At 40.1% G+C, this 25335-nt stretch overlaps 2 protein-coding genes across 2 annotated transcripts; one reads left to right on the forward strand and one right to left on the reverse strand.

Moving 5' to 3' along the window:
* Positions 1-1097: 1097 nt before the first annotated feature.
* LOC138194975 (uncharacterized) lies at positions 1098-6626 on the reverse strand. The gene is made up of 2 exons (XM_069144027.1): positions 6563-6626; positions 1098-2734 (listed from the first exon to the last, which is right to left on the reverse strand). The coding sequence occupies exon 2, from the start codon at positions 2656-2658 to the stop codon at positions 1849-1851; it is 810 nt and encodes a 269-aa protein (XP_069000128.1). The 5' UTR covers positions 2659-2734; positions 6563-6626; the 3' UTR covers positions 1098-1848.
* Positions 6627-7892: 1266 nt separating this feature from the next.
* LOC138195215 (interferon gamma receptor 1-like) lies at positions 7893-23706 on the forward strand. The gene is made up of 7 exons (XM_069144423.1): positions 7893-8176; positions 17866-17989; positions 18351-18532; positions 19567-19736; positions 19983-20151; positions 20567-20676; positions 22175-23706. Exons 1-7 carry the CDS (start codon positions 8116-8118, stop codon positions 22580-22582), a joined length of 1224 nt encoding a protein of 407 aa, XP_069000524.1. The 5' UTR covers positions 7893-8115; the 3' UTR covers positions 22583-23706.
* Positions 23707-25335: the final 1629 nt, after the last annotated feature.

Below are 25335 nucleotides of genomic sequence, written 5' to 3' on the forward strand. Positions count from 1 at the left end.
CGAGCGTGGCAGATCGGGCGGGCTCTAATGAATATTCATCCAGGCATTTCTCCCCTGCGCGCTGCAGTTTATAAACTGAATTATGGCTGATTTGCCCTTTTAAAAAATGAACATGGGCGCATCTCCCACAAGGAGGCGGCGAACAATAACGTCTGATTATAAAAATGTTTTACTGCTGAACTGCCGGTGAGGAGACGGCGGCAGCGTGGTTAAAGACTCACTTGGAGGAGGGAGAGCCCACCTAAAATCAATCCAATTTAGCCTCGGCCCGTCCACCTTTTTAGACTGACATAAATATTTACAGTGCGCATTCAGAGGGGTCCCCGCTGCACCAGCTCGCGCTGAACGTGTAATTGATTTGTTTTTACTGGAGGTAGTTTGTCTTCAGAACTTGTATCCCAAGTGGAGGTCACGGTTCACAGCGACCTTCAAAACGCACACTGGGTTGATTCCCGAGTCGTCAGCGCCCCCTCCTCGCCGCCGCCGCCGCCACCGGTGATTTCCCCCGGTAATAACCCCCGGAGCGCGTCGGCTGGGTGCTGCTGACCTCTCAGGTGCGGGATCAACAGGCGGTATCAGTTTGCATTCACACAGCGCTTAACAAGATGGGCTGCACGTTTATCATGCAAATCAGCAGCTCTCTAGCAGGTGTCGGCGTGCACATGCGCGCGCGCACGTGCATGCGCGCAGGCAGGGTCTCTAAACAGGACGGCAGTTATTATCAAATTACAAATTTAACCATATAGAGTGGTGGCTGACAGCTGCGCCTCGTAATGACATAAAACAAATGTTCAATGACAAAAAAAAAAACGACAATAAAATGACATTATTTCTTCCAAAAGAATGTTTTAGGTGCAACGCACCTTTAACTGTGGTTATGTCTGATATATACAAAGCCTTTGCACCATTTCATACAAAGTAATGTCCATAATATTAGACTCGTGCACACATGACAAGCTGCTGTTTTTTTTTTTATTTTCTATGATTTTTTTTTTTTTAATTCAGAATTTGTGTCTGATTCTTGCTGTTGATTTAATTTGAAAAAACAAAACACAAACAAAACAATCAATCATGATCTTCCGTTCACAAGCCATGAATCATAGATAAGTTCTTTTATTTCTGAAAAAAAAATGCAAGTTGTACATTGTTAATTTAATTTTTAAACCAATAAATATCGATATACTTCATAAACGCTAATAAAATAATAGAGCTTCTGTAAAAAAGTAAAAGAACTGTCCTCAAAAGCCTTTGTCAAATGCTGATATTTGTGCTGACATATCTGTTAAATTTAGGATTTACTTAAGATGTATATAACTTTGAAAAAAAAAAAACCATCAGACTGCAAATCTTCTCAGTCCTTCCTCAGTTTCTCTTTCATTCAAACGTATCTGCTGCCATCTTGTGGCTCCTTTTTAAAAGCAAACATACATTAAAAAAAAAAAAAAAAAAAAAAAATTATAATACTGCTATCACCAATGTAGCCACTGAAAACAACATGATTTACTGATCTCTATAGTCTCTGCTTCATTTTACGCAGGGCCCAGAGGTCAGAGGTCAAAGGTCAGGGCCAGCTCATTGTGACATCATGAGAATCATTTAGAGAGTGGCTTTAAATACAAACTTCCCCTCAGACTTTTTCTCCTGCCAAATGGCAGCTTGAAGAAACAAATTTGTGAGCCCGCCCTATATGTAGACTAATGGCCACTGTATCTCCCATTTAAAGATTATTCCTCACCAAAAATGTAAAGAGGAAAAAAGAAGAATTAAGGTGCTTGTTTGCTCGGTCTAAACGCCGGATCAGCTTCCTGCTGTTGTATCCTCACGCAGGCCTCTAACAGTACCTTTTTATCAATACACAAAGCTAACATATATGACAGATGTCGCAGGTAATTTTGGCAGGTGGAGGTCGGGGAAGGGCAGTGCGCCATCGCTGTCTATGTGAGTTTGGACTGTGTAGGCTTTGACCTCCGCGCCCCACTCCAGCACGGAGCTGTGGATGATTCCCAGCCGGGCCTGTTCATGATACGCTGCTCCGAGCTCTCTGCCCAGGAAGATGTCTTGGATCTGGGCCGAGGACAAAGTCAAGGAGTCTATTCTTGTGCCCGCAATCAGGTCCAGGTTTGTGTCTCTCTCCCTGTTGTATCTGTTCGTGTCTCGCCGAGCACCATTTTCCGCGTCAGCATTGAAGTCGGTGCTCTTGGCTCTGTTTGCATTTGGGCAGTGGTGAGACGGCCTCTGCGGCAGGTTCACCACCGTCAGCCTCTCCAGGTGCTGCACGGCGAAATGTCCCTCCAGGGGAAAAGAAGGCGTCCCTCTGGACCCCGCGGGGCCGCAGTGGACCAGCGTGAGGTGCCTCACCTCCGAGTTGTTGAGCAGACGCGCTGTGTTTGAGGGCGACGTGAACCAAATGGTTAACCGTCTCATCCTGAAAACGGGAGAGGAGTGGGACTGGGGCCGGTGCAGCGTGGAGAGCTGGATGTCCTTGCATCTGCAGTCTGTGAGCGAGGAGGTGCTGCAGGGCTGCGGGTCCTGGCTGCAGGAGTAGTAGAAGAAGCTGTTGTGGGTCACGTAAGCCAAGCGCAGGTCAGAGCGCTGCAGAGCCACCGACACGCACAGCAGCACACCGAGGAGAGGAGCTGGAGGGCTGAAGGCGGCCATCACTGCTGGAGGAGAGTCTCGGGCTGCATACTGACCGGTGTGAGTGTGTGAGTGGGAGGTGTTTAGGTGTTTCCACCTGTGGAAAAGAGAAGAGAAACACATGCAATATCAGACAAAAGCAACAAAAAGAAACAAAAAAAACCCACCTCAAAAGTATAAAAGTATGAGCTGCGAAACAGACTTCTCGTGTTTTGTAGTACTTTTTTTTTATAGTATAAAGTGTTTGAATTAAAAGTACTCATCATTCAGAGTGTGTATGTTAAAATGTATGTCATTATTTGTATTTTTAATGTTATTTTTGATTTTCATCCTTATTCCTATTGTAAATCTTTATTTTTGTATTCTTAATTTTATTTTCCTTTTTTTTAATTCTTATTCATTTTAGAATTTGAATTCTTATGTTTATGTTCAATAAAATAGAAAATCTTCTTCAACTTAGGTTATATAAAACATGCCATATTTATTTCTATATAACATTTCATTTCAAACTAAGATTCATCTCTCTTAAACCGCACTCTTCTTGCACCTACAACAGATCTTAATGTGAAAAAAATTGGCGAAATTCCCTTTAGTTGTAAATGATCTGAATATTTACTGCATTCCCGGTGTGTCCTGATGTAATTTGATATTTTGGTATCATTACATCTCACCCACTTTTACTTCAGTTGATTATTTAAAAGAACTTTTACCAAACCCAACAGAGAGTGGACGTGAACTCCCTGTGGGTCCTTTTACACCAATGCAGTTGTATTAAGTAATCAGATTAACTTTACATTGGATTGGATTCGTGATGCTTTTTTTTTGGTAAATGTCCAACCTTTAAATCCAGTACGAGCGGGTGAAACGAGTGTTTTTAAGAAAACAAGTTGGCTGGGTTGTTTAAATAAACGTCTTTCAGCTCAGGTCGACTTTCATGCAGGAGATCTGTGTTCCTGGACGTTGGAGGAAAACGCTCTGAGGTCACTCCCCGGAGTATTTCTAATCCACATTTAGTGTTTTCTTACCAAGACATGAAAAGAGGGGATGTGGACATACTGGCAGCTGGTTTGGATCATGACTTTGTCTCTCTCACACACACACACACACACACACACACACACACACACACACACACACACACACACACACACACACACACACACACGCACGCACACACACACACGCAGAGTCTGCAAATGGGTGTGTTCTTCCTGAACTACAGTTCAGGATACATTGTTTGGCACCGGGAGCCCACATTGAATTTCACATTCTCAAAACACGCACATTTAGAAAATTATAACTGTTGCTGAGATTGCTGCGAGATTCCAGAGAAAACACTGTTTTGAAATCTTGGCTTTTACGAAGAGAGGTTCCGGGTAGATTTTCTGGTTTGGCAATAATATCAGAGGAGGAACTCTTGACTTTCTGCCTCATTTTAAAGCTCAGACAGAGCTGACCGCTACATTCTTCCTCTGGCTCTGAGTTACAATAAACAGAAGAGAATTATCTCCTACAGTATCTTGCTGTTTTTCCCCTTTTATTTGGTCTTAAAGCTGGAAAGAACCTCTGACTGCACATTGTCTGACAGCGTTGGAATTTATGACTTAAAGTTATATGATGTTTAACCTCAGTGAAATATTCAAGATGCTCTGATTTTTATGTCTGAGTGATTCTGTCGAATGAAAATACTCTAAAAGTCCAGTGCATCATTTTTTTTCACTCTGATCTCTGGGAACTTGGCAACTCGGATTTAAAACAGGATTTTGTGGTTTTGACCATTATTTGAGTCCACAATGTGAATTTGTACTCGCTGACCCTCCGAAGGATCAGCAAGGTTTAAATGTTGGTTTTTTTTAGGGTTCTTTGAGAGGTAACAAATGCACAATAAAGTAGGACTTTTGTACACAGACGCCAACCTGATATCACCCCGAAGCCTGTAATAGACCCGTCAGTCCACTAGAGCAGATTTTCCCAAACTTTTTGGACCATGTAAGGCAAGGCAAGTTTATTTGTAAAGGACATTTTGTCACATCAGCACATGCAAATTTTATTTCTAAAATATTTAGATAACCACATTTTTGACATTATTGTCATTATTGTAATGTGATTTATATATTTAATACCTGTCTGTAATAAAATGAAATGACTTTTTTTTTTTTTTTTTTTTAAACTGTGGCCAGATGGAGTGCAATTTAGGCCTTTCAACAAGACTCTTGAGCCCCATCGGGAGGAGCTTTGCTTCCCAGTGGTACATGTAGCACAGTTTGGGAATCACTGCACTTGAAGTTAACGTATAAGAAAAGTAAGATGCTTTCCTATTAGGCACCACATGTGTTATGTGTTTGGTTAAGTTTAGGAAAAAACATGGTTTGTGGCAGAATTATATTTTACGTGAGGCACATCACGTATTATTTTATGGGGAATTTGCTAATGTACCTCATCTCTAATCTTGCTTTCTCATGGACTTAAACACCGGGGAAAGTCTCGTAATTGACTGTTTTGACGTTTGAGGCAAAAAGATGACTCTGAGACGGCCTCCTCTAGTGGACTGATGGGTGCAGTGCAAGCTTTATACATAGGCCAGATGTAAGTGAAAAAAAAAACAGCCAATCATCAGTCATTATACCCTGAGAGTTTCAGTGAAACAGCTGGAAATACATTGAATAGAACAAAAAGTAAAAAGACAAACAAGCAGATTTCCAGCTAATCGAACGTATCAAACATCTGGCCAGCAAAGGAACAAAGAAGTCTGATGTTGTTTTTGGAGAGAAGTTGAAGACAAACTATGTCAAAAAAAAAAAAAAAAAAAAATCACTTCTAAAAACCCCATTCCTCCAAAATCAAGCACTCGTTAGTGTTCATGATTAAACTCATCATGATTTGCCTGAAGTGTTTTGTGCTTTTGGATGATGTGCACTACATTTTCTGCAACCCGCAGAGACTCCAGAAAGTTGGTGCCGCCAGAAAAGAAATCGTTCAGCACAAGACGCCCAGTAAAACCACAACTTCTCTTCCGTTTCCAGTTTTTATGCTAAGCTAAGCTAAGCAGCTGCAGCCTCTGGCGCCGTGTTGTCTTCCGATCAACCCAGCAGGAAAATAGAAAACTAATATTTGATCAAACATCACTACTCTTAACTCTGCCCTGTGTTTATGTGAAAGCCAATCAGTCGTGTCATTACGCACATATCCCAGGCTGATGTCTAAAAGGCAAGACATGAATCAAATGTACCACAACATCAGCAGATTTTGGGGAAATTGCTGGTGTGTCCTTAAACCTGCTGATGGTGAGAGCAGAGAGATGTTGCTGCATACAGTTCAAGCGGAGCCGCATGCAAACATACTGCATGAAGAAGAAGGTCTGAAGGGAGATTTTTCACAGCATAGAAAACTTCTTTTCACTTTCATACTTTCCACCCAGTCGGATAAGAGCGGGTGAATGTCTGGCCACATTTTCAGTACAGGAGTAATCCACCGATTTGAACTTGAGGTGACTCCAACCTCAAACATTATGGTTTACAGTCATCTTGCGGGTCAGCGGTGAAATTTGTTTAAGCTGCCTACATTTAATTCCAGTGAAGTGAGAGCTAGTTAACTGTTTCATATATTTTCAGAAGAAAATGTGTCACAAGTTCACAGGATAGAAAGAGAGTTAAACAAAGTCAGTGAGTCATCAGTCCAGCAGCAGAAGCAGTTCACAGTTTTCCATCTGGACAGATTTGCGAGTGTTTCTATTACATAACAGACAACCAGGAATGCACAAGCTATGTAATGAAATATGAGATTATATAGCAGGCTACGATCTCTGATTCATTCTCAGAGTTAACTACAAGACACAAATACACATGATTGGATTAAGCTGAGTAGTCATCGGTGCCAGCTCAAATAAGATAAGATTAGTTTCCAAGGTTTCTGGTGTGTAACTTACCTCAAGTTGCTGAAGAGGAGCTGCTATGCGAATGCGTCAGTTTGAGACTGGGATGGTGAGGAGAACTCACACATCCAGCTGACGTCAGGACGGTGGGAAGGATCCCACAAAGGAAGCTGTAACTCACAAGTGGAGTTAAGCTTTAAGCACTGTATATCCCAGGCTTATAGAACAAACCTGAACCAAAGAGGATCCCACAGTTTGTTTATTTCTAAACAGGCCTTTTTTTTCCCCCCATACAGTAACCAGAAGATGTAGAACTGTTCTGCCAAAAGTTTCTGTATTTTAAGAGACTGCCAACCCAGCCAACTTGTTTCTGTATTTTTTTTTTACTATATATAAAGTGTTTTTTTATTCGTTTATATCTATGTATGGTTAAAAATGAAAATATCTTTCCTCGCAGTGTATTTCCTCAGAAATTTGTCGGAAAACCTGGTAATTTCCTGATAACGTGATATGAGCGAGCCAACCTTTGTTGCGTCCATGTACTGTCAGACATCTGCATTTCCACTTGAGCTCGACTGAATGACATTGGTCAATGATACCTGACTGGAAAAGGGCAGTGGGGCTTCTTTTTTTTTTTTTTTTTTTTTACACCATTAGAGTTGCCACATTGACAATTCTGCTCCTGCGCGTTGTTGTTTTTATTTATTTTTTACGTTGTCTTTTTCCTTTTGCCATGTAGAACAGAGCAGATACATTCTCATAGATTTAGGCAAGTTCAGTGGGATGTTTTTCATTTATCTTTGATATAATAAATATTCTTCATGCTGCTTCTTGCAGTATGATATCATACTGTCTGCTACACTGGCCCCAATATTTTTCATCCAGGCTCGGATGACCCGGGAGCAAAGAGACAGGGTTCATATGCAAAATAGTATTTATCCTGCAAAAATATCCACAGTTGGATTTTAGGATGGGACCAGATACAATGATGACAAGTCCCAAAGATGACATTTTACTGGGTGTTCATTTTAAGTCTGTTGTTGAGGGGAGTTTTGCAAACAGAGCAGGGTTTTAAATGACACAGGTACATATGGTCCCCTTATCATTATTATTGATATTGATATTGATTATTGACTATTATTAAATCATGTGGAGTGGACAAGGACAAATCAGACAATAAATGAATTTAAGGAGATTCATTAAATAATGAGGGAGGTGGGGAGGGGCGGGGGATGTAAATGAATAAACAAATCTAACACGCCTTTGCTTTTTTTTTTTTCCTTTTCTTTCATATATATATAGGTGCCGCTTTCTTCCTCAAGTGAAACAGAAGCCGGTTGGAGCCGTGAAGTATCCGGACTTGGGAATTTCCGACGTTCAGGAAAGGCAGCACGCGAAAGGGAGGATCGAGCTGCGTTTCCGCTCCGGGACAAAGCGACGGATATCTACAGCTGGCGCCCGCTGGAGTGGACACCTCGGTCGGCGCTGTTATTGTCCCCCCCCCCCCGTCCCTCCACCCCAACCCAGCGGCTCCGCGATGAAACGTGCCATTAGTTAGTGTCTCCCTTTGGTGTCACCGGAGAGAAACCGCGGTTTCCTTGCTGAACATGGGTCGGTTTCATCCCGTTTCCCTCCTCCTCATTTGGATCAAGATTGCGGCGGCCCTCGGTAAGTCAGCTGACTTTCCGTCCAGCGTTATCCGCAAAAGTCTCGCTCCGCTCGACGTGGCGTGAAATGCCTCGGAAATGTGAGGCTTTATTTATTTTTTATTTTTTATTTTTTTATTTAAACTGTGTGAGGATGAGAAAGGACTGCTGCTAAATCCCGGCGGGCTAATAGTTAGACTGCTAACCATTTCGGGAAAGCTAAATTTATTCAGGAAGAAGATGGAGGAGGAGAGTTCCTGTAAACAAAACACAAAATGCGGATAATCGTGTGCGTGAGCAAGTTCACAATAACACATCACGCATCTGGAAACCTTTCTGTTGTGTTGTTAAACTGAAGCTGCTGCTGTGTGAAATATGCACGTAAGCAGTTGTAAATGTAATATGCAACAATAACTCGGTCATCACACGATCAAAATCACGTGTTCGCTTGAACGAACTTGAACTTTTGGGTTGTTGGTTTTTTTTTTTTTTTTCTCCTGTATTTCCTCTTTTAGTTTTCACTATTACCCAACCTTTTTGTTGTGTCATGAGTTTTTTTTTTTATGAAGATGTAAGCAGACTTGCAGACGACATGTATGGGAACTGGCCTTGCAAAATGCACAAATACCTGCAGTTGTACAAAATAAAAGTGTGTGACTGTCACAATCATGAGATTTTAATTAACACACAACTAGCGGTCTTTTTCCTGTTCATTTCATGCCACTGTTATAGTTTAAGCCTAATAATAGTTTGATAATACACACATCCTATGAAGGAGAGGAGCCCTTTATTTGAATATCAGAAGATAAGAGCTTTGAGATAAACAGGTGCTGGAGCCAAGTCTCCACTAATGTAGCATTAAACCACAACGGAAGATGAAGGGCAAACAACAAGATAAACGTCATTCAAATGCAAATGTATATCGTTGCTACACACACACAAGATGGATCTTCTGCCAACAGGAGCGAACTAACAGCAGCATCAACATTAATCAAAGTCAAATTTCAAGCGAAACTTTCCCTGATTTATGGTGAATGTCTTGTTTTCTTTCTCTTGTCAATAGGTTGTTGGTTGTTGGTTGCAGCTCTGTTGTTGATAACAGAAATAGAATGAATTCAACACTCCCAGCAAATGTCTGGCGTGAAATATCCTGGAGTTAAACATAGAGTTTGAGGAACATCATTCAACTCTACTTCCGGTGTTGACTGCACAGCTTTGTTGCCGTATTGTCATTTCCCAGGAAGCCTTAGTTATTTCTTTGTACTTTTGAGAATAAAGCAACCAAATTAAATCGAAGTGATGGGCAGAAATTGTATTTAGTTTTGTTAAAACAGAATGTTTATTAATATTTGAATGAAGACATAATGATAAATAAAATGTGGCTATCGTTCAAAACCAAACGTGTACAAGGTAGGAACGTAACATGTATACCAATCACAGTGGCACTAATACATTGGTTAGTTTGCAACTTGTCACACAAAGGTTTCATGCAGCATTAATTGTTACACAATGCATATATCACACTGCAAATAATTGTTTCATATAAATTTGTGACAAATATGTTGTTATCTTACAGTCAGTCTTCCCTAAAATCATCATAGTGTGATGCAATTTGAACTCCATGAATGTCCAACAATACACACTTTTAAGTGTTGAAAAACTGTGGAAAAAGTTCACGTTCAAACAACTCAAGGTTAAAGTCAAATTTACTCTTCATGGGAGTCGAGTTTTAACTCCCAAAAAGTTAAAGATTTAACTCCTGAAAAGTGTTAAAAAATCAACTCCAAGAAAAGAGTTCCTTTCACTGCTTGAGAGTGACTTCGGTGGTCTCGCGCGTACAAAAACACAAACGTGTCGGGTAGAAATTCAGTACCCGGGGGCTTCTCCTCCATGACCCGAGACTTGTTCCCTGTTTTGCGTTACACGCATGAAGTGAAATTTGCAAGAGGAATTGAAATTAATTCATAGACACCAACTGAAAACACATTTTCTTTTTCTCATGAACTGCTGTTAATCTTGATGTCTTGAACGTATCCTAATAGTCAGTACGAGTCTGTTTCAAAGGCTCGGTAAAGAAAGCGGTGTTTTTTAAAAATATATTTTTCCATCTCAGCCTGTTGATCTTGCAACGCTACCTTCCTTCCTCTCAGCCAGCCTCTTCACTTGCATGCCAGTGAAAATAAGAGTGTGAATGTGAGCATACAATTGTCAGAAGTAACTGAGTTGTGACACCAAGAGTGATAAAATAATGCTGCATATTACATTAATGTTAAATATGCTAGACACTCTCTCTCTTTCTTATGAGCAAAACATTTCAGCGATTCTCTCCTGATCATCGCTGGCCATCGTTTCACTGGTTAAACTAAATATATATAACTTTATAGTCTTGATTAAAATGTTTCTGTAGTTTCTGTAATGTCAAATTCAGGAGTACCATTTCCCCTACATGATTTTTTTTTTTATTTATAAATAAAATTTCGGATTTAAACAAATTAGTGTTAAATCAGGGACGTAATGGAAAATTATAAGAGTCGTCTATACCGCTCAACCTTACCTCATGAGGAACTGTCCTCATCTCTGTTGACCAGATGACTGCTGCCATGCGTCAACAATCTGTTTAAACTGCTCAAACTCTTTGTCTCTGTCCACTCCTGCTCTCAATAACGTCCCTTTTTGATGCAGGTTTCTGCTCAACGGAAACTGTCTCATACTCTTTGTTGCAGGCTTGAGCCCCCTATACAGACACAGCTGTAACCTGCTGTTTGTGTTGTTTTCCTCTGTGATACAGGCTTATGATCCCTATAAAGACACAGGAGAAGTTATCCTCCTGTTGTTCAGATCTCGACAGACTGCATAGCACTCTGTTGGATGATAAAAGACGCACAAAAGACAATCGGACTAAACTCTTCTTTTCAAGCTCTCACCAAGTCAAATTTCCACGACAGGGACTTCCAGCATTTGCATCAAGGAGCTTTTTTACATAATAAGGTGTGTGAGATAAAGTAGGCTCCAAATGCAATTATTCAGTGCTTCAGATACATGTTCAATCAAAATTGTGTTCAATAGAATTATTCAGTTGGAATAAAGATTGGGGCTAAAGGACACAGTGCTTGGCGAGGGACTTGAAACTACAATCATTCACAGACCCGAGTCTATGTATTGTGTGTGCGCACTGTATCCTGTGTCACTTTGAGGGGTCTGTTGTTGGCTTGTGTGGCTTTCGGGTGACATGCTGTGTGGGTTCGACGTGGCCACTGTAGCTTCCACAAAGTCTACTTTTGTTCATACAGGGGGGGAAAACAGGCAGTCGTTGAAACCTGACGGAGTAGAGACGGCCTCTTAGTGTCCCGTTAAGACTCTTGACATACGAGTTGAACCGTGCTGTGGAGGCTACAGATGCGAGTGTATTGTTTCTTTGATACGCAGGTTTCACAACAGTGATGAGTCACACATTTGTTGCAACATGCCTGGGACTTTCCTAGAAAATTCACCCCTTTTGTATTCATTCTTGAGAATAGATTTCCCCATCAGAGCTTCATGTCTCATCAAGTAGATTCCCATCGGACCTGATGTTGAGACGTCAGCATGAGACGGAGAACAATAAGAACAAACTGAAAACCTTCGCGTAGAGCTGAAACAAATCGTTAACTGATAAAGGATCAATAAACAAACGATAAATGATTATTCTTTTAACCCTCGCGTTGTCCTTGGGTCAAAATGACCCGCAGCTGTGTTCAACCAAGTTCTATTTTATTTTCATATTTTTTGGGATCATCGGTGACAAGGAGGCTGTGAGGGTTTCTTTAAAGAATGATGACCGATGATCCCAAAAAATATAAAAATATAGAAATAAAATGGAACTTGTTTGAACACAGCTGCGGGTCATTTTGACCCGAGGACAACAGGAGGGTTAAATAAAAATACAGAACATATCCAACTGTTAAATTGTAAACATATGCTTGTTTTCTAATGTTGTTTTTTTTTTTTTTAAATCAATTTAATTATAATAATATTGTATTTTGGACACAAATCAATAAATCTAAAGAGATCAGATTTATTAAATGCCAGTGGGCATTTTTTTAAAAACTTTTTTGACGTTGAAACATGGACAGTAAACGATTAATTGAGAAATAAGCCACAGATTAATTCAATAATAAAACTAACAGTACTGAAAACGGGTCAGATTCATATTCTCTTAAAATCTTTGATCAAAGAGTCCCTGATTTAAAAGTAAATCTTATGTTTTATTTCGACTTATTGTTTTGTTGCTGCTTGTTTTCAGACGGTTAACATTTATTAAATGAAATAAACATGTAAACAGTATATTTCTTAGACTAAACGCCATCAGCCTCACGTCAAACTTTAAAAAAAAAAACATAAATTCTGTGCGTACTGAACAGTCTGTAGTTATTTACTGTAAGTGAGACAATATGACATATGATATGTAACAAGTAAACATGTCATCTCACAGCAATGATGGTGGCACATCTGAGGTCGATCAACAACAAAATGTTGGAATGTTATCTGAGCAGCGATTTAAAAGAACATTATTTATTTATTTGTTGTGGTGATTTTTGAGGTTCTATATTTTGGTTAATCTCCCATTACCAGTGCGTTGTCACCATCAGTCCAGTCGGTGTGGTCAGTGCTCGCTGACATCTTCCCTCTTCAGATGTTTGGTGGCAACGAAAGCATCAATTCCTTTTATAATTATTTATGTGCCTGAAAAGCCCAGTGAGGAGGGGAAAACACTGGTCATTTCTGTCAAACCTGCAAAAACTGAACATTAATCCTACAAAGTGAAGTTTTTAGCCACAGACAGTTTAAAGTTACGGGTGGTAACATTAAATAACTGGCTTATTGTCCCGATAAACCTTTTCAACAGCATCTTGATGTGTTAATCAAATTATATCTCCTGTGAAAAAGGTCATGAAACTACCACTCCTGCATAAACTGCAGCCATCTCTGATGTTATTAGTTACAGCAGAGCTTTTACGTCTACCGGTGTGATTTTCTGCTGTGAAAACAAACTTAGCTTGATTTGCTTAATTTTGACGCTCCAGTGACAGGAAATCGATGTGGGTTGTAAACGGCAGACAAGGGAACGTATGGGAACTATGTATTTGTGCAGCTTGTGTTCCTGTTGTTACCGTAACTTCTTTTTATCTTTCGTTTCTCTCATCTGTGAAACATTTTGACGTCAAAGTCTGCAGCTGTGGTTGAGCTGAATTTTCATTTTTGACTGTGAGTTTCAAGTTTACTGTCACTGTGATAAGCATGCAACAATTTGATTGCACTTCGAGGGACTTGTTTTCACATTTGCTTCTATTATGAACTAAAAGTGTTGTGCAGCAGCACTGCGGTGGTTTTCAGTCGCTTTGTTATGTGAATCTCCTTTTTTAGCATCTGCTGTCTCTTCCTGCCGAAGCACAAATCTATCAGCCTTATCTGCTAATGTTGCTTGTGTTTATCATGTATAAGGTGACAGGAATAAATACAGTCTACTTTTCCCCAGCTGGAGATTTTGACTTCATTCCCAAAGCTGACCTACTGACTTTTTTGGAAATGATTGCTTGAAGTCGGTTCCCGTTTTTTTTTTTTTTTTTAATTTTAAATGGGTTTTAAAAGCTTTTAAAACTGTCAATTTAAATATAGTTTTAGCTCACTAAACGGTTGTGCGTTATGTTGCCGCAGGCTGCTGTGGGATTATGTCTTGAACCAGAAAAATGTTTTTCCCGTGTCTGTACATTCCTTCAGATACAGTGCATCCGGAAAGTAGTCACAGCGCTTCACTTTTTCCACGTTATGTTACAGCTTTATTCCAAAATGGATTAAATTCACTTTCTCCTCAAAACTCTACACACAATACCCCATAATGACAAAGTGAAAAAAGTTTGTTTCAAATTTTTGCAAATCTATTAAAAATAAAGAACGAAAATATAACGCGTACATAAGTATTCACAGCCTTTGCTCAATACTTTGTTGAAGCACCTTTGGCAGCAGTTACAGCCTCAAGTCTTTTTGAGCACGATGCTACAAGCTTGGCACACCTATTCTTGTTTCTCCCATTCTTCTTTGCAGGACCTCTCAAGCTCCATCAGGTTGGATGGGGAGCGTCGGTGCACAGCCATTTTCAGATCTCTCCAGAGATGTTTAATCAGGTTGAAGTCTGTGCTCTGCCTGGGCCTCTCAAAGACATTCACAGAGTTGTCCCGAAGACACTCCTTTGTTATCTTGGCTGTGTGCTTCGGGTCGTTGTCCTGTTGGAAGATGAACCTTCACCTCAGTCGAAGGTCTCAGTGAAGAAATCCCACAAGGATGTCTCTGTACATTGCTGCATTCATCTTTCCCTAGATCCTGACGAGTCTCCCAGTTCTTGCCGCTGAAAAACATCCCCACAGCATGCTGCCACCACCATGCTTCATCGTAGAGATGGTATTGGCCAGGTGATGAGCGGTGCTTGGTTTACTCCAAACGTGACGCTTTGCATTCAGGCCAAAGAGTTCAATCTTTGTTTCATCAGACCAGAGAATTTAGTTTCTCATGGTCTGACAGTCCTTCAGGTGCCTTTTGGTAAACTCCAGGTGGGCTGTCATGAGCCTTTTACTGAGGAGTGTCTTCCGTCTGGCCACTCTACCATACAGGCCTGCTTGGTGGAGTGCTGCAGAGATGGTTGTCCTTCTGGAAGGTTCTCCTCTCTTCACAGAGCAACGTTGGAGCTCTGTCAGAGTGACCATCGGGTTCTTGGTCACCTCCCTGACTAAGGCCCTTCTCCCCCGATCGCTCAGTTTGGCCGGGCGGCCGACTCTAGGAAGAGTCCTGGTGGTTCCAAACTTCTTCCATTTATGGATGATGGAGGCCACTGTGCTCATTGGGACCTTCAATGCTGCAGAAATGTTTCTGTACCCTTCCCCAGATCTGTGCCTCGATACGATCCTGTCTCGGAGGTCTACAGACAATTCTTTGGACTTCATGGGTTGGTTTGTGCTCTGACATGCACTGTCCACTGTGGGACCTTATATAGACGGTGTGTGTCTTTCCAAATCATGTCCAATCAACTGAATGTACCACAGGTGGACTCCAATCAAGTTGTAGAAACATCTCAAGGGTGATCAGTGGAAACAGGATGCACCTGAGCTCAATTTGTGTCATGGCAAAGGCTGTGAATACTTATGTATGTGATTTTTTTTTTTTTTTTTGTTAATTTTTTTTAATAGATTTGCAAAAATGTAAAAAAAACCAACCTATTTCACGTTGTCATTATGGGGTATTGTGTGTAGAATTTTGAGGACAAAAATGAATGGAATCTGTAACATAATAAAATGTGAAAAAAGTGAAGCGCTGTGAATACTTTCTGAATGCACTGTACAATTGAAAGGGTGTAACCTCTCTGAAGCTCTGTTATTCTAGTCAGCATTCAAGTGCTTCTGCAGGGTCAGCTGGGACTACACAAACATCTACCAAAAGGACATGGAAGTTAATCATTTAAAATGGTGTGTGTGTGTGTGTGTGTGTGTGTGCACGCGCACGTGCGTGTGCGTGGCTAACATGTGGTAACAGCCCTCAGCGACTGGCTGACTGCTGCGGTTATCACTTCTTTCTCGGTACTGCTGTGTTGCTGCCATCTGTGATTCCCTTTCACTTGTCACATCTCATCTTGTTTTTGAGCTTCTGTGTTTCGCGTGGGTGGATGTCGACACGTGCACGCACGTGAATGCCCGGTCACAGACGAAATGAAACCACAATGTACATATTTGTACCGTAAGCTCTGAGATGGTAATAATACACGTGAGGGTGTATTTGGTAACAGTTTCACTTCTTTATAAATTCTAAATGCCACCTTTAGTTTTTTTTTTTTTTTAATGTGCCTGTCTTTCCTCTTCTTTCTGTCATTTTCTTGCTTTTCCTGAAAACGCTGAAAATATCATCGCCTGTAACGCGTGTGTTTAGTCTGAGCTGTTGTAGTCGTCGTAATCAATCACTTTGGCTCCATCTGTGTTGTCAGCGCATTCATTAACCGTGCGCACATCCATTGATGCTTAACTAATGGGAAAGCATTTCTGCAAACATAATGTCCTGCTGGTATCGTTTCATTAAACCACAAAAAGGCTTCTAATCACAATAAAATAACATTTATTTGGTCCTGAAGTGATTCTCTCTGAAACGAGATTGATAAGGTGCCGGAGGCTTTTGGAGGATTTCTATTTGTTCAGAAAACAAAACGGGGAATCACTGAATTGAGGCAGTGTGTGTTTGTGGTGTGCGTGTACACACCATAACTGCAACGCTGTGAAGCAAGTCTGCTTCCCATAATGGATGAAAAGCTATCGGGCTTGGGCAAATATGCGCTGAATGAAGAAGTATATCCACCCTGTCGTCAGACCTGCTGAGTTTCTTTCTCACGTCGCATACTCACTGCGGGCTAATTTTTTACTGCACCTCTATGGAACTAGCACAGTCACGGCCAGAAGCAGGAAGAGCTCAAAAATGTCTTTTGTTTAGTGTAGCACAGTGATAATGTCATGAATCATTGAAGAATAAAAAATGGAAGATGAATTTCTTTGATTGTTTATTGTACAACAATTAAAAAAAAAATGAAAAAATTTTGAAAATGAAAAAAAAATGACATAATTTTTTTTTTTTCCCCATGTGTCCACAAGTGTTACCAATATTGGGGGGGGGATGTAAACTGCTGAAAATGTCCTTAATTTTTGTCATTTCATGACTGTTTGTCTTGTGTAAAATGTTGTTTTTTTTCTTTCTTTTTGTTGTTGTCTTTTTTCCACAGAATCTGGTTTGTGCAAAAGGTTCATTTTTGGCCACATTTTAAATAAGAGATGTAGAATAAAAAGTAGTTTGTGTGACGAAAGTGATGATATCACAATTTTAAGCTTAGATTTGGTTAATTTTTCTGGGCATGAAAACATTAAGTTCTGGTAAAATATGAAGAACTGGAAAATGTGTCAGCAGGTGATGCATTCATATTTTACGGTTATTTCCAATAAGTGCAGAACACCAGCGTGTGGTTGGAGACAACAGTACTCCGTCAAAAGTCACGTACTACGCAAGTAAGTGTAATAAGATGTAGGAGTACTATATTTTAAGCGTACTGAGGGTCATTTGGCACACAGCCTTTATTTTACCCTCAGTTGTTGACATGGTGCTGTAGGAGTCTGCATGCTGTTCAGCACGTATCCCCGTACCTGTGATCTCTGCTCCAGTTACATTTAGATTCTTGAAACTTGATGAGCATCACCTCAAAATAAAGCAGCCTCTTTATTTCATTGGATTTTCATTTGGACCTTTTATAGCACTTTTTTTTGGTTTGTTTTGCATTTTTAATAGTCTATAATAGTGAAAAAGCCTGAGTGCCGGACTTTTACAGATTCCAACTCACCAGAGGGGCACTTCGAGGGCTGAGATAAGAGTCCGTTAATGAGCTTAATGGTTTTATGAGCCTCATCAACAACCTTTTTTTTTTTTTTTTTTTTTTTACTTTTTCTGTACGGAGGGGGGCGGAGAGGGTAATGTCTTTTATTGAACAACACATTTCCAGCCCACATTCTGCTGAGAGCAGCAGGGAGATCCGCCTGCCGGTAGCAGTTTGGTGGTCTGATATTAAATCCACAGTTTAATTTGGTGTTTCAAGATTTTCACTGTCAAATCCTTCAAAATATCTGCAGTCCGACATCGTTGTCTCTGTTTCCACAGTGGACAAGCCGACGGACGTGACCCTGCGCTGCCAAAATCTGATCAACGTCCTGGAGTGGAGTTATGGCCAAATCCAGGATGGCCTTAGATTCCGAGTAGATATCAGCGCACGTGAATCAGATGAGTACGGAGTTGTTGTTTTTTTGTCCACATTACCAGTCAGATAAAAACAGATTTTAAGATGATCTCTGCTTCAAACTGTGTAAACTACACAAGCAACCGGTATTATGATGTGTCTGCACATTTAAGGGTATGAACTGTTCAAATGTGAACTGTAAACATGACGATTGTAGCAAATGTTAACGGTTGTATAGTGATCATACTAACACTGACACTAACTGCTTAAATGTTTCAAACTACAGTTTGTAGTCTTCATGTCCAACCTGAGATAAAAGAAAATACAATAAAATGATCAGGATTGTTTGGTCATTATTATCTCTTCCCAAAACTTAACAAACTTTCCCTTGTGTTATTTATTTTTCCAGTTTTCCTCCTGAACTCTGGGTAGAGCCACCAGCTCTGGAAGCCAATCTATCGTTTCTCTCAAATCCACGGGAAGTGTACTTCGTCACTGTCACGGCTGTGATTGGTGAGAACAAGTCTGTTTCCCATCCAGATGATGGGATCGCCTTCAGCTATACTGATCAATTTCCAGACACACAGAGATGTGAGTATGGATGTCAGTCGTTCACCGAGCTCACAGTGAGAACAGTTCATTTGAAGAGTGAAGGAACAGAACTGAAAATCTGCAGCCACGGCGCTTTGAGCTAAATGCTAATGTCATTACTGTACGTGCTCACAACTTGCTGTTGGTAAGCGGGTATATTGCTTACCAAGTTCGCCATCTAAGTTTAGTGTTTAAGCAGGAATCACTCTTTTAAGTTTTTACTGGTCGTCTGGACTTGAATATGTGCGCCAAAATTTTGGAGATTCTTTCTCAAGCTTTCGAGACGTTTCACCTAAAACCACTAATTTCAACCTGATGGCGGTGCTAGAGACAGTCAAGGGATTGTTGAAGTCATCTGGGATTAATGTCCTTAAACAAAGTTCAGTGCCAATCCCTGATGTTGATGATGAGATTTTTGGATGAGTGAAAACTGAACTGCTGTCGACAGTAGCCATTTACTACTCCTTTATATGAAAGGATTTAAATTAATAAAAAAAAATATATATATACTGGCAAGAAAAGATGAAGATAAAATATTACCAGCGATGATGGAGCTCCTTGAATTAAGTATGTTTCACCAACTGTCATCACCGTTTATAGTTTTATCTCTGATTATTTAAAAAAAAAAAAAAAATTTCCAAACAACATTTATTTAAGTGTAATAAATGGTTTAAAAGTTCCTACAAGGATGGAGCAACGTAGTTAAATGCCGCTCCTGGTTTTATTTGTACGAAATGTTTCGTGCATGAGGATGCAAATGCACGTACAAAATATGGTGCACCTACAAACGCAGGGGAAGAAGAAAAAGAAAGCATTAAAAATCCCCAAAATCAGCTTTAAAGTCAGACTTTAATAGGATTTTGTAATATTTAACTATTTATATCTCACGCATAGCATTTGTTTTTAATCTTATTGTTTCTATTTCTAGTTACTCAAACTATAAACTAGCTTCTCTTGTAATTATAATATCAGTGTGCCTCAGTCTGCAGCATGAAATGGACAAATGACCAAGCCGTGCTCATGTTGGTTTCCAGGTTTTTTGGACCTCCCGTCAGTTAACGTCACCGTCAAAACGGCTGACACGATCCTGATCCACTTCGAGCATCCGTGGCTGCGATTCCTGTCGAAGGTGCACGACGGGAAGAAAGGCCAGGGCAAACAGATTTTTCAGATATTCAAGTACGATTTGGAAATCCTCAACCAGGTCAGAATCTCACCTTCTCCAGTTTGTTACGACGCAGATTAACAGCAGAAGAAATTAGCAGCACACCTTTTGTCAATTATTACACAGTCTGACAATGATATTGTTAATGATTGGCTCGGCATAAGCAGGAAATATTGCTCTTAACGGAGCGTTTTCATTTTGTTATACATTCATTGATATACGGTGCTCTCGTGTGGCATCCTGCATGTAAAGTTGCTCGACACGTGTACTTTGTTGCGTGTGCAGACGACGTATCGCGACTTGGAGTGTGAGGACAAAGTGTGCGAGGCCCCGCTGCTCGTGGACGCCGCGCAGGAGAATCACTGTCTGAGGATCGAGGGAAAGATTCTGCAGATTTTAGTGAAAACCAAACAGGAGTACTGTCGAACGCTGTCGCTCGAGGAAACATCTCATTGTTGAGTAGCATTTTGTTCATTCATTTTAGTTTTGTTTTTGTTTTTTCAGTGAACGCTGTCGAGATACTTGAAATATTGGTGTGATCGGTGATGGTTGGTGCGCGTCCCCCGCTGTTTGAATTGAACCGACTGATGACTTCAAAAGAAGCAGAACGGGCCACAAAACGGCCAAAACACCCCGATTCAGGGTTTATGATGTTACTTTTTTAATAGTGTTTAAAAAAAGAGAAAAATCACCCACCCACGCACAAAAATATTATCTGAATCGAATACAAAGGAGATTTAACACTCGCATAATTTAAAGTATTACCGGTGGACACGGAAGTGTTGTCCTCAACAGGTTTCTTCAGAGTTTGTGTGAATGTGCAGCTTTTTCACTGTAAATGAACGAACCTTTTCTTCTCCTCTGTCTAGATCACATCTACATCTTGGTCCCCCTGTTGCTCTTGATTGCAGTTTCTCTTGTCGTCTACATGATCATCCACAAAAAGATAAGACCCTCAACTTCCCTACCCCGCTCAATGGTACGCTCATCCTACTTACTCTCATTTTATTAGACAGGTCTCATTTAAATGGAGATTATTAGGGCCCGAGCACCGAATGGTGCGAAAGCCCTATTATTATAACTCGTGCTATGTTGTTGAAAATATGAAAATAAAATAATACGACATGCTGTATGTAGTATAACTTTTTTTTTTTTTTCATAATTTGGATGACATGCTATAGTGTGACTTTTTTTTCCATGTTATTATCACAGACGGTGCAGTGGTTAGCGCTGTCGCCTCAGTGTGGGGGTCATTAGGTTCGATTCCCGCTTGTGACATGTATCTCAAGTCCAAAAAAAGTCATGCATGTCATCTGAAACATGAAAAAAGTAATAATAGTCATACCATAACGTGTGGTCTGGACATTAAAAAAATTCTTACTATGTCACTGAAAATACAATATTACATAGTATAACTTATTTATATTTTCAACAACATGACGTGACTTTTTTTTCACATTTCCAACGACATGCTATAGTATGACTTTATTTCATAATTCGGACATGCTATAGTATGACTATTTCATAATTCGGACAACATGCTATAGTATGACTTTTTTTTTCATATTTCAGATGACGATAGTATGACTTTTTTTTTTTTCATAATTTGGACATGTTATAGTATAACTTTTTTTTTTCATATTTTTAACACGCTATAGTATGACTTTTTTTTTTTTTTTTTAATTTTCAAGTATGCCGCAACCAGCTGGCTCCCCGACATGTAGCATGCGAGGGCCCATTTATCTCTGCTTGCAGCTTTAATTTAGTTTGAATTTGTTAAAGGAATCTATCCTGACTGAAGGTATGAGCACTACCTCAAACCAAAAACATTGATCGACCTATTGAACTAAATTGTGAATTTTGGTCCGATAACACCAGGCTAACCAAACCAGGATCTTTTCATAAACCTAACCAAACCGCAAACCCATCCTGCAGAGTTTGCATTGCACCTCATCTTCATTTGTTTTGAAACAGTTCCACGCGGAACATTTTGACGGCTGTAGTCGTCTTTGCATGTTTCCACTGTTTCCACGGCAACGTCTAATCTCACACAGCCGCACAGTTTTACCTGCAGAGCTCTGGAACCTGGCAGCAACGTGTTCTTCTCCTCCTTGTGTTGTTTAGTGGCAGTTGGCAGACATCTTTTAGTTGCATTGCCGCCCCCTTCTGACGGGACTAAGCCACTACAACCAGGTGCCGATAAAATGGGGGAAATAAGGAAAAACAATAGTCCCATATACTAAGCGAATTTTTTTTGTATTTTAATGACTTTTCAAATATTTGAAAATCATGACCCATTTCTAGTCACGACATTAACCACGTGTTAATTATTGTTACCCCGACAACAAAGGCCCGGTCGCAGGTACTCTCCAATGTCCGAATGACCTATTCTGTTATTTAGGTGTGAGAGTATTGTTGGAGGAACAGGTCTTTTAAATTTAAGCACTAACCTAATAATTCCTCTTCGTATCTTGAAGATTTTCAAAGATTCGGTGATGAAGCCGATCATGTCACCAGTTCCCGAGACAATGACTGTGCTTCGAGTGACGCCTTCCTCGCCCACTCCTCTGACGACAGATGAGGAGGACAGAGGAGAGTTCACTCCTGTTTTTACTTCCTCCAATCAGAGTGACTTCCGTCTGTCCAACGAGCTGCCGCCTGAGGTTGAACGTGTGTCTGATGACATCGAGGCAGGGGAGCTGAACTATGAGAAACATGCATACCAGCAAGGCAGCAACTTGGAAGAGGATGAGGCACTTCCGTCCGGTGGGGTTTCCAACGGTTACGAGAGTCGACGCCCAGTGTTGGTTAATTTGGCGCCAGATGAGCTGAATGAGGGCTACCGTAGCCGTGGTGACCCTGAAGATGATGGCACCTTGAATTAGGTCAAAGGATGGGAGAGTTTTGATTCCAAAATTCAGTTGGTTTAGTTTGTGTTTTTTCCTTATCGCTGCCAAGAAAAGGCAGAACCAGGAGTCTAGTTACTCTTTGTGTTTGCATGAATATGTTTGAGAAGATAAAAATGTGTCCTTGTGATTACTAATTGCAAATTAGAACATGTAAAAATGAGCTCAGCTTTTCTTCAACCTGCCTATGTCTCATGCAGTCGCCAAGATTGCTTAAAAAAAAAATGGCAGCTTCTCGTAAAAAGAACAACAGATCCTGCACTGGTTATTTCTTTTAAAGTTTCAATCTCACTTTTAAAACATTAGTTCATTTTTTTTTTTTGCATACATGCAAAGTGTTTTGGGGGTTTTTTTTCCGGTTTTTTTTTCTAAACATACTACTGAAATAATACCTCTGGCCTTATTTTTATCTCACCTACATGGTCGAGTAAAAACGAAGGGGTTTCATCCTGCAATTATAAAATGCACCGTTATCAATTTAAACAGTACATTTTATCTCCGTAACCCAAACTATCGGACTTTCACATTATGTGCTACTGTGACAAAGAAAATCAAAATCAAAGAATGGTTCATGTGCACCATGAGCGGGCAACGCTAATTATTTTTTAATATTTAAAGGATGTTTGGCGGTGACCGCACGATCTGATTTTAAGGAACCCTATCAGTTGCAGATGTTTTCTCAGGATGAGGCTTTAACAGTGGAAGTGGTGGACAGAAGAAAGTTCAACCGGTTGTTGACTAAAAAAAAAAAACCGCGGTGAAAATACAGAAGAACTCCTTCTGATCTACTGTAATGCATTTTGAGTAATCAACCAACTAACATATATATATATACATATATATATATACAAACCGTTTCTGTTGTCTGTAATACCCTGACATCTACTGGCATTGTTGGATGTACACAAGCATGACCTTATTCATCAGTTAGTGAGCCGTTCAGTCAAAAGTCTTGCGCACTTCTTTGTGATTACTCGCCCAATGTTTTTCTGTCTGATGGCATAAATTGCTCATTTGCCTGAAGGCACCTTAAAGTCGTGGCGAAATGAAAGTTGGACGTTCTTTAACTTCAGGAATGTGACGTTTTTCCCCGTGGACAGGTTTTTTTCCTTGGGTTGTTTGGCACCAAGTTGGACTGAGACGGACACCGTGTGTTCGGGGGGGGGGGGGGGGGGGGGGGGGGGGGGGGATGGTAAATGGTCCGCACTTATGCCTGCTTCACGCTTCGCCTCCCAAAAATATGAGATTACAAACGTTATTTGACAAAGATGTGTAACGGAGGAAAGACGTTTTACAGTTTAATGATAAACTTTATCGTCCGATTCGACATTAGTGCACTTGGACAGGGAAACTCTGGTGAATATACACAGCACAAATGGAACAGTTTCTAAATTACCTCCAGCATCTTTGAGAAGCAAGTTTTCATATAGGCTAAGATATAGACTATTGAATAGTACCATATATGTGCTTTATAGTCATTTTCAGGTAAATACTTACTGCTCATTGGATGGTGGGTGTGAATTTGACTTTATTGTGTTTTTATGTTAAGTGTGTTGATTAATGGACAGTCTGGCTGAACTATCAATGTAGTCATTCTTTTATAGACTGCTGTTCACGTAATGGGACCGGAGTTTTTTTTTTCTGCTGCTTGGTCCGTCAAGTTCACCTCCGAAAAGACAAATATAATTGCCAATCACAAAGTTGTCCGTTTATAGTCATGTTTGAATGTGTTGTTGAATCATGTTAATGTTTTGATTTGAAAAAGTTGCCAACTGGCAAAACCTGACCCTTTTTTTTTTTTGGGGGGGGGGGGGGGGGGGTTATTTTAGTGCCTCCATATAGTTCATTTAATCCTTTAATGTCCTTACCAAGAAAAAAGTAATGGAAAAATTATTTCTTTGCATTTTTTTCTTTCTTTGGGGCAGTAATAACAACAATAAAAAAATAAAAAAATTTCAACAGACCCCACAGTTCTGTAAATACAGGCTTCTACCAAACGGTTGAGATATCACTTTATGGTAAAAGTACCAAATTACATACAAATACCAAAACAGTATGTGGTAATCCAGTCTTTAATCAAATGCTATTATGATACTATATGTAACCCTGTCGACTCAGCATTAAGATATACTGCACACAGCTGTGTGCCCAAGGTCATGAAAACACGAAGTAAGTTTCGGTACGTGATAACTCACACACGAGCTGAACTCAGATTCAGGAGGTCACGGTACCAACTCTCTATAAGGAGTTGGTACTCCTCTTGTGGAACATCCGAGACTAAAGTCCCGCCCTACTGAGTATAAAGTATGTAATATCAAGTGCTCAGATCAGACTCCAACAGAGAGACCTCTGGTTGATGTTGGGCTCTCCGTGATATCATGTATGCTGAAGTTGCTGAATAAATCAACTTGCTGATTGAATCTGCCTATTGGTGTCTCTGATCAAAACAACTCGGTGGAATCAATTGGTGAATTCCATCAAGTAGAATTAGTCAAATACAATGCTAACTTATGGCAGTAATAAACAGCATAAATGTTGAGAATCACTACGTTGACCATAAAATGATAAACCAACCGTTCAGTAACAAAAGAAAATTTCAACAGGAAAAAAAACAACCCTATTTATGAAATAATCTTAGCATATATGATGAAATAACATAGCATATATGATGAAATAACATTAAATGTATCATATTTACAACAATGAATAATCAGATGTGTTTTATTTCAAAG

This window comes from Embiotoca jacksoni, unplaced genomic scaffold (genome assembly GCF_022577435.1).
Source record: "Embiotoca jacksoni isolate LCO1_2020_lvr unplaced genomic scaffold, fEmbJac1.0.p SCAF_12, whole genome shotgun sequence".
NCBI classification, from domain to species: Eukaryota; Metazoa; Chordata; class Actinopteri; family Embiotocidae; genus Embiotoca; species Embiotoca jacksoni.